Source organism: Phycodurus eques, chromosome 16, assembly GCF_024500275.1.
Source record: "Phycodurus eques isolate BA_2022a chromosome 16, UOR_Pequ_1.1, whole genome shotgun sequence".
Taxonomy (NCBI): Eukaryota; Metazoa; Chordata; class Actinopteri; order Syngnathiformes; family Syngnathidae; genus Phycodurus; species Phycodurus eques.
This window is the reverse complement of record NC_084540.1, coordinates 13821133-13830369: the sequence shown is the minus strand read 5'-3', so window position 1 is coordinate 13830369 and position 9237 is coordinate 13821133. Positions and strand designations below refer to the sequence as shown.

The window sequence follows — 9237 nt, the reverse complement described above, 5'->3', positions numbered from 1 at the left end:
AGCAGAATAAAACAAAATTTAAAAAAATTCAAAAAATAATTAAAAACAAAGTAACAAAATGAGTAGTCTATTTTTTACAAATTAGGTATGCATCTGTTTTGGGAGTAAAAGTAAAAAGTCGTCAGAGAGAGAAATACTGAAGTACAGATACCTGCAAAATCTACTTAAATGTGGTAACGAAGTACTTCGTTACTTCCCACCACAACTAATATATACTAAATACTACAAATACATACAAATACTATTGACAAATCTAAGTACTGTACGTACAGTTTTGGTATATTCAGGTGACTGTCGATCGGATCCCCAGAGACCACGCCCAACTGCGATTAGTCCCATTTATGATTGGATGTTCTGTTTGTCAAGGGCGGAACCAAAATTTAATTCTCCACTATGATTGGATATCATTCAAGTCTGTTTTAGAGTACTCTTCCCATTGGTCGTTTAGTGTGGGGATTAACGCAATAAATTTGACTCGTTGCAACGGATTCACAATGGAGGTTTAATGAGAGTGGCGTTTATTTATTAACGACTTTGATGTAGATAACTAGCAGTTAGTTAGTCGTTATAAATCTCGGCTTCGCGTTTTGATGCTCAACTTTTGTAGGCGAGAAGAAGGTTCGAGGGCTTATCCCAAAGTCTTTTTCTACGTGCGGAAATAGTCTTCAGGGCTAACGCTATGTAGCAAGCTAATAGCATCCATTTACGCGTCAACTCCGGACTTGTGAACTTGCACGCTGTTGTAAATCATATACGAAGGTAAGGCTAGTTTTTTTTTTTTTATTATTATACATACACAACGGCAGTGACGTAAGTTTTGAGACGACATGCGTTGGACGAGTGTTCAAGTTAAATCTGGGTCGCCATGTCACGGCGCTGTATCAGATGTTACGAGTTCGTCTGGCAGCAAGCGGTCGTATAGTGTGTGTGTGTGTGTGTGTGTGTGCGCGCGTGTGCGCGTGTGCGTGTGTGTGTTTGCTGTCAACTGTTTTGCTTTCGCGTCAGTTTGCAGGCATGACCGAGTACAAGCTGGTGGTGGTCGGTGCGGGAGGCGTAGGGAAGAGCGCTCTCACCATCCAGCTCATCCAGAATCACTTTGTGGATGAATATGATCCAACCATCGAGGTGGGACTCACGTTTGCTGTGAATGTGTCAAGTGTGTACCTTCTATTTTTGGGCCGTTCCATGTGAGATCACTCTTGACAGCTCTCCCTGCACTGCCGCATGAGTTTCATTTGGTTCGTGTGTGGTGTGCAACACAAAAATATACAGTGTATGCAGCAGTCTAAATTGAATTTCCTCCTAAGGGATTATTATCAGTGTAATAAATAAATCTAAAAGAAGAATCAAAAAATTTCCCTTCACCTCTCAAATTTTCTTCAACTTCTGAGATGTGGCTGGAAATGGAAAGACCAGAACACAAAACATTTGTATTTTAAACCTTAATTACAGTGAGGTGGCACGGCGACTGGTTAGCTCATCGGCCTCGCAGTTCAGAGGACCCGGGTTCAAATCCTGCCTCGCCAGTGTGGAGTTTGCATGTTTTCCCCGTGCCTGCGTGGGTTTTCTCCCGGTACTCCGGTTTCCTCCCACATCCCAAAAACATGCGTGGTAGGTTAATTGAAGAGTCTAAATTGCCCATCGGTGTGAATGTGAGTGCAAGTGGTTGTTTGTTGATGACCAGTTCAGGGTGTACCCCGCCTCTCGGCTGCTGTCAACTGGGATAGGCTCCAGCACGCCGCGACCCTAATGAGGATAACCTGTACGGAAAAAATGAATAATTACAGTCATTAGGGTAACTATCTCTCAATGTTAAACAGCTATAGTTTTTTTAAAACTTACACCACTTGGGGAGCTGTTTTTGGTTTCATTTTAAAACTCTATGAAAGGCCATAGGTTTTATGCATGGATTGATGATTGATTGGTTGAATTTTCTGTCATAATTTCTCCAAAACTTTTACAGCACCCATCACAATATTTACAAAGCTTCTCCACATCCTGAAGTGTGTGTGTGTGTGTGTGTGTGTGTATATATATATACAGTCTACAAGTTTGAACAGCATGTAAATTATACTATTAAAAACACAATTAAGTTGCATTTGTATGCTACTTTTTTGTCCCCCTTGCTGCACTGTCCTTCACATTTATTACAGTTGTTAGTCAATTTTTTTTTCTGTTTGTACAATATTTTTGTTATCCATTGCTCTTGCTCTCTCTCTGTATATTATGTGTTTAGGCCAGTCACCATAAAAATTCTTTTAGGAAGATATGTTTTCCCAAAAGCTATCACGACAAACGATAGTATCATTGATGTTTTTATGCCACTGATATGATATTAGAGCGTTATAATTCAAGTACATCCTTTTTAAAGAACAATTAACTTTTAATTATAAGAATAATGAACATTGACATTGCAATGTAGAAGAAATATCTTAGATAAAAAAAAAAAAATGAATAAAACCGACTCGGGCTCTGTTCACAAAAATTGCGTGATTAGGGAGATTTCATTAATTCCATTAACCGTGCAGCAACTGGCTCGCCGTCACAAAACTTTGCTTCATATATGTGAGCACCCACATTTCAAACGCATGCGTATGCCGCCACCCTCCCCCCCACCCACACTCAAGTGCGTGTGCACAAGCATGCACACACACGGCCAATCAGACGGAGGGTCCCAGCCCCTCACTATCTCTGATTGTTTTAGAGACCACGATGAGTTTCATATTTCTGCTTTCAAGTGGAAGAATCTTTATTTTATTTTTTTTTCTTCTTCCCCTGACTACCCCCCCTGTGTGCACCCTCTTTTTTGTGTTTTGTTGTTTTTTGCCGCACCATTCACAAATTAGTGCGCACATGCAACCAAATAGACCTGTTTTTTTCCAAAAAAAATAAAAATCATATGCCGAATTTCCAGCACCACAATGAAGTACTAAGCCCTAGCCCTGCGTCCTAAAACACAGATTGATCGTACTTTATGGGTCCCTGCTCATTTTTGTGCGTCTCATGCGCACATCAAACAAGATCCCTGCTATGTAATTGTTCTGCCTGTCATTATATGCCACAGGCATAGATAGATGAACAAAGATCGATTATTTGTAGTACCAAAATGAATAATTGGATAATTTCTCACAGCACACTAATGTGCCGGTGTACAGTGGTTGAGAATCACTTCTGTAAGTTAAGGAATCACAATGGCTGAAGCGTGCACCCTCGCGTCCTTCTGTGCTGCAGGACTCCTACAGGAAGCAGGTGGTGATCGACGGAGAGACGTGTCTGTTGGACATCCTGGACACTGCGGGTCAGGAGGAGTACAGCGCCATGAGGGACCAATATATGAGGACCGGGGAGGGCTTCCTCTGCGTGTACGCCATCAACAACACCAAGTCCTTCGAGGATGTTCACCTGTACAGGTAAAATGCTTTTCAAATGATAGACTGTTTTGGGATCATAGTTTGAGATCTATGAACAGTATTAATATAGGCAATCATAAAAAAATTAATTGGGGGAGGGTCAAGTACTCTGTTTTTCACTAGTCTTGGGAGTAGTTGCTCTTAAAACTGTAAAAATAAAACTACTGTCAGCTACGTCATGTATGCAAGTGTGTAAAAGAAACGAGTGTTTGGCAGATTTGCTCAGAACTCTTTTTGAACTAGCGTTTGATATTATGGGTGTGTTGTTTTTTGGACCTCAACCAAAGACACGAAAATAGAACAAAACCTTCACACTTTTGCAGCGTTGCAGTCTTGTGATCCTTGAAATGAAACTAATATAGTGTATCTGAACTGACATGGATGAGGCTTAGATTGTTTTGGCTTATATTTGTGCTTGTGATGCCTTTATTTAATTATTAAACATCCTGGGAAATCTTACAAAAGGTTCTGACAGTAACGCGTGCTGTTCGATGCTTGTGACTTTACGGACCTCAATGTGGGTCATCTGACCACACATGCAGAGATAAGAGTTGACTACCTCCTCCTGTATGTTTCTTAACCTAGAAGGCTCAAAAATATGGTCCGAGGAAAAGCCTGTTCAATTGTGGTGGGGATGTGACTTTGAGATAGTCAGAATAATCCAATCATCCTAAATGACCTAAAAAAAAAAGGGGGGGGGGGGATCTCAAAGGTGTGGAATTTAAGAAGTACAGTTACTAGATCTATGCAGACTTGATGTAACTCCCACCGACATAATTCCCTTGACACCAGCAATGAAAACGGAGTGCAGAACCTTCACAGAGATTCTACAACCATTTTTTTTTTTTTTTTTTTTTTTTACAGCGCTTGTCCTCTTTTGGGTCGCGGGTTAGCTGACATTGGACAAGAGGCAGGGGACACCCTGGACTGGTCGCCAACCTGTCACAGAGGGCATACAGTCTACTCCAAAAGTATTGGAACGGCAAGGTCAATTCAGGGCAGGGCTGAACAGCAAAGGCAGTTTTCACAGGTGAAACCCCAAGCCAAAAACAAACACTATCTAATGTTTAAGCAATCAATCTAAAAGACAACCCCTGAGCAACTAGAAACACCCATCTGTAATGTGTTCCAATACTTTTGCTCACTTGAAAAGTGGGTGGCTTCAAACAAAGTGTGCTCTGTCCTGAGTGGTTTAACACATCTAGATTTAATACCATGAAATAAAAGCTGGAATTCTGAACTTTTGTCTCATAATCATGTTTTGATATGAAACCCAAATGTCTTCAGTATACAACAAAAACAAAGGAATTGACCTTGCCGTTCCAATACTTTTAGAGGGGACTCTATGTCCTCTGCGACAGGTTGGCGACCAGTCCAGGGTGTCCCCCGCCTTTCACGTTCACACCTGAACAATTAGGAGCAGGGGTGTCAAACGAGGATACAAATTTGACCCACAGGATAAATTTGTGAAAATTATATAAGATATTATATGTTTTTGATAAAAGTAACCATTTCTTATTCTAATGATCAGTAAAACATTTTAGATAATTCAATCATCCTAATCATAATGGACAATCCTGCTCCAGTTTGCTGTGACAACATTTTTCCAAAATTTACAAATTCCCAAAATCAATAAGTAATAAATAACAAACAAAATCCATCCATCCATCTATTTTCTACCGCTTATCCGAGGTCAGGTCACGAGGGCAGCAGCTTTAGCAGGGACGCCCAGACAATCGTTGATGAGCACAAAAGTCCAATAACAGAACACTTCTCTGGTTCTGATCGGGGGGGCCGTTCCTCCCAATCACGCCCTTCCAGGTCTCACTGTCATTGCCCACGTGCGCATTGAAGTCCGCCACCAGAACGATGGAGTCCCCAGAGGGACCGCTCTCCAGCACCCCTTCCAAGGACTCCAAAAAGGTTGGGTACTCTGAACTGCTGTTTGGTGCATAGGCACAAACAATAGTCAGGACCCTTCCCCCCCCCCACCTGAAGGCGGAGGGAGGCTACCCTCTCGTCCACCGGGCTGAACCCCAACGTACAGGCGCAGAGTCGGGGGGGCAATAAGTATACCCACACCTTCTCGGCGCCTCTCACCGTGGGCAACTCCAGAGTGGAAGTGAGTCCAACCCCACAAGAGGACTGGTACCAGAGCCCAAGCTGTGTGTGGAGGCGAGCCCGACTATATCTAGTTGGAACTTCTCAACCTAACACACCAGCTCGGCTCCTTCCCTGCCAGAGAGGTGACATTCCACGTCCCTTGAGCCAGCTTCTGTAGCCGGGGATCGGATCGCCAAGGTCCCCGCCTTTGGCCACCGCCCAGCTCACACTGCACCCGACCCGTATGGGCCCTCCCAAAGGTGGTGAGCCCATGGGAAGGGGGACCCACGTTACCCTTTCGGGGCCGGGCCCCATGGGTGCAGGCCCAGCCGCCAGGTGCTCGCCTTCGAGCCCCACCTCCAGGTCTGGCTCCAGAGAGGGGCCCCGGTGACCCGCGTCCATGCAAGAGAAAACGTCTTCTTGTATTGTTTGTCATCATAGGGGTTTTTGGAGCTGTGTTTTGTCAGGTCCCTCCCCTAGGACCTGTTTACCATGGGTGACTCTGCCAGGGGCATAAAACCCCAGACAACTTGGCTCCTAGGATCATTGAGAAACACAAACTCCTCCACCACGATAAGGTGACAGCTCAAGGAGGGGAACAAACAAAATGAACTGAGTAATCAATAAAATTTACAGTAAACAAAATCAATAAAATGAAAAAATGATGCAATTCTTCTCCTGGGATGTCCCACTTGAGTTTGATGTAGTCTTCAATTAACCTAACTCAAATATTTTTGGAATGTTCAAGGAAACCAGAGTACCCGGAGGGAGCCCGAGGGAGGTCATGTAAACTCCACATAGGGAGGCCGCAACAGAATTTCAAACCCAGAACATCACAACTATGAGGCAGACATGCTAACCACCTGAGAGAACCCCCTCCATCCAAAATACAATCTACAAAAACGATTGACAAAAGTGATTTGTTCCCCTAGTTTATCAAGGAAATTGCCTCATCTTGTAATGTCAGCGGGCTCGGCCTCTAATCTCTTTCTCGTGTGTTCTCACCCCCCCAACCTCCCCCCACTAGAGAGCAGATCAACCGGGTGAAGGACAGTGACGGCGTTCCCATGGTGCTGGTGGGCAACAAGAGTGACTTGAGCTCACGCTCAGTGGAGACGCGACAGGCACAGGAACTGGCCCGAAGTTACGGCGTGCCCTTTGTCGAGACCTCGGCCAAAACCAGACAGGTGCGCAGTCGTGACGGCGTTGAATGTGTTTGGTGTCTTTTGTAACATGTTTTTCAAATCAAAGTGAGCTTTATTGTCAATTCTTCACATATACAAGGAATCAAAATCATGTTTCTCACTATGTCACAGTTGAGGACATGACATAACACTAAGAAAACAGTAAAAACACAGGTACAACAAGAACATACACATCTAAAAACTAAACAAGTTGCAAAGTAAATGAGACATTTAATGATACTAATATAACAATAAAAGGTGTTCAGTGTAATTGTAAACAAAAGATGGCAGCGAAAAAAAAGTTTTATTTAGTAGTGCAAAGACAATCATTATGTGGGTCAGATGGTTCAGAGTCCATAGTGTTTTCTTTGGGGGGGGGGACTTTTGCGCACATCTACATTAAACGTCACCCCCGTTTTCATTTGCATTCCTGGTAGGGTGTGGAGGAAGCGTTCTACTCACTCGTGAGGGAGATCAGAAGATACAAGGAGACCAACCGCAGCAACAAGAAGAGCAAGAAGAACACTCAGAGACGTTGCATGATACTATAGCGATACACACTCCTCCTTTAAAGCTCTTGTCTCTCGCGCACACGCACACACAAGCCCCTCCTATGTCAGGTAGACCACAAGATAGCCAACATATTTGTTCATTTATTGCTGTGACTGTCCAGATCAAACTATGGTTGGTTAGGTTTTTAACAGCAGCATTAATTAATATATATATATATATATTTTTTTTTTTAGAAAATAAACTTTTCTCTTAATGATTTGTTGCTAATACGTGTGCAGCAGTGTCACTGCACTTTGCACTAATGACTCATTTGGGTCAAATTGTGATAGGCTGATCCCTTGTTGGCTGCTGACATTTCAATGATTTTTGACATACATACAGTAAAGCTGTTTCCTACTGACTTAATCTCGTTTGTTGAAATTGGTGCTTTGCTATGTTGCATTAAGTTTCTTTATGTATACATTTTTTCCCCTGCCATAACTGGCAAACTTTTGCCATGGCATTTTTTTTTTATAAAGAAAAAGCATAACACACTTAAGTCATCACACAAACAGTCTGGTATCCCAAATACTCACAGGTTTCAGGAGTCAGTGGGGGTTTCTGGTATGTACAATACATGTGACTGCACAGGATGGCTTTTCTGGAGGCAACGCACCCCCAAAAAATGCTACATGAAATAATTTTTCTTCGGTGTCATGGCATGTAAATAATTGGCATTTTAGTGGGGAATTAGCACCCCTTTGTTGAGCCGCCCTCTGTAGAAGAGATGGTGGGGGACACACCAAAGGGGTCTCACACAGGTCACCATTCAAGCTAGGACCACCTCTACTTGTACGAGCTCTAGGTTTTTGTGTGAATGAGCACAGTTGGGTTGAACAGAAGAGTCAAGGGAACATAAATGTTTATTTAAAAAAAAAAAAAATGCTTTGCAGTGTCAACCACCTTCCATGACTTTTCTTTTCTGCTTTTCGAGTTTTGACTTGACGCACAAGTGGTGTCTGTAGCTGTATTTCTAAGTAGAGCATCTTGAAAGTGAAAGTTGCCACATTATTATGTCAGCTGTCTCAGATCCTGTTTAGTAAGAAACATGAAATCACGCTCATATGACAAAGATTAGCTGCAACAAATTAAATTGTATTCAAATTCAACCCTTAAATAACTTACTGATTGAAATACAATTTATTTTAGTTTAGAATGATCTTCTATTGAGAACTCTGTCGGACAGACGCTCTAAGCAAAGCGATCACAAAATGTGGAGCAGGAACCCAAACAGTAACCTTGTACACTACTTAGTTGTAGTATTAATCCTGGCTTAATCCTTTTGACTGAGATCCACTGACAGTGTTGTCACCTGCTCTTAAGTGGTAACTACTTGCGGATAAAGTTGTGTAAATCAAACTGAGCTCTTCATTAAGAGGCCATTGACATGGAGTCAATGAAGTGCAGTCATTTGGCAGAATTTTTTATTTTTTTTAAAGAACAAACCGCCCTCTAGTGGAGATGTAAAATTCTACAACGTCAACCCTGTAATAGTTTAACTTGTTAAAACTACTCCATGTTTCTTTATGGTGATTGTGATTACTGATAGACCCAAATTAAAATGTATTATGTTCAAGGTAAAGATTTTTATGAAATATTCTCAAACCAGCTTTAAATGCTATAGCTGCTTTTCTTGGCTACGCCGAAGCGTTTTTTTTTTTGGGGGGGGGGGGTTGTTTAATTGAATGTACTGGTTATGTAAAATAATTATTTACAATAAAGTATTAGATTTAAAAAAAAAAAAAAAAAAAAAGCTTAAACTGCAAACTCCCCTTTGAACATGTTTTTGAGAATGTGAGGGAAAGCCGAAAAGGGGAAAAAGAAAAGAAAAAAACATGCAATCACAGTGAAAATATGCAAATTCCACACAGGAAGACTGGAGATTTGAATCAGGACCTCAGAACTGTTATGCAGATGTGCTAACCATTAATCTACCATACTGCCCTAATATTAAATATAATTACCTATGAGTTTATGGTTTATTGCAC

The 9237-nt window shown here is 42.0% G+C and overlaps 1 protein-coding gene across 3 annotated transcripts; it reads left to right on the top strand.

The window, feature by feature from the left end:
• The first annotated feature begins 462 nt into the window (after nt 1-462).
• On the top strand, nt 463-9022 carry zgc:55558 (GTPase KRas). Of its 3 annotated transcripts, none has more exons than XM_061699613.1 (5): nt 463-759; nt 1006-1125; nt 3232-3410; nt 6541-6700; nt 7135-9022. In XM_061699613.1, exons 2-5 carry the CDS (start codon nt 1015-1017, stop codon nt 7246-7248), a joined length of 564 nt encoding a protein of 187 aa, XP_061555597.1. In that variant the 5' UTR covers nt 463-759; nt 1006-1014; the 3' UTR covers nt 7249-9022. The 3 variants fall into 3 exon arrangements, with proteins under 3 accessions (XP_061555597.1, XP_061555598.1, XP_061555599.1); XM_061699614.1 differs by lacking the exon at nt 7135-9022 and adding an exon at nt 4275-4440 and having other exon boundaries at nt 6541-6655; XM_061699615.1 differs by lacking the exon at nt 463-759 and having other exon boundaries at nt 1068-1156.
• The last annotated feature ends 215 nt before the right edge of the window (nt 9023-9237 follow it).

Coding starts and splice junctions, on each gene's coding strand:
- zgc:55558 (XM_061699613.1), top strand. CDS start 1,015: ATGACCGAGTACAAGCTGGTGGTGGTCGGTGCGGGAGGCGTAGGGAAG. Junction 3,411..6,540: donor GAGGATGTTCACCTGTACAG/GTAAAATGCTTT, acceptor TCCCCCCACTAG/AGAGCAGATCAACCGGGTGA. Junction 6,701..7,134: donor CCTCGGCCAAAACCAGACAG/GTGCGCAGTCGT, acceptor CATTCCTGGTAG/GGTGTGGAGGAAGCGTTCTA.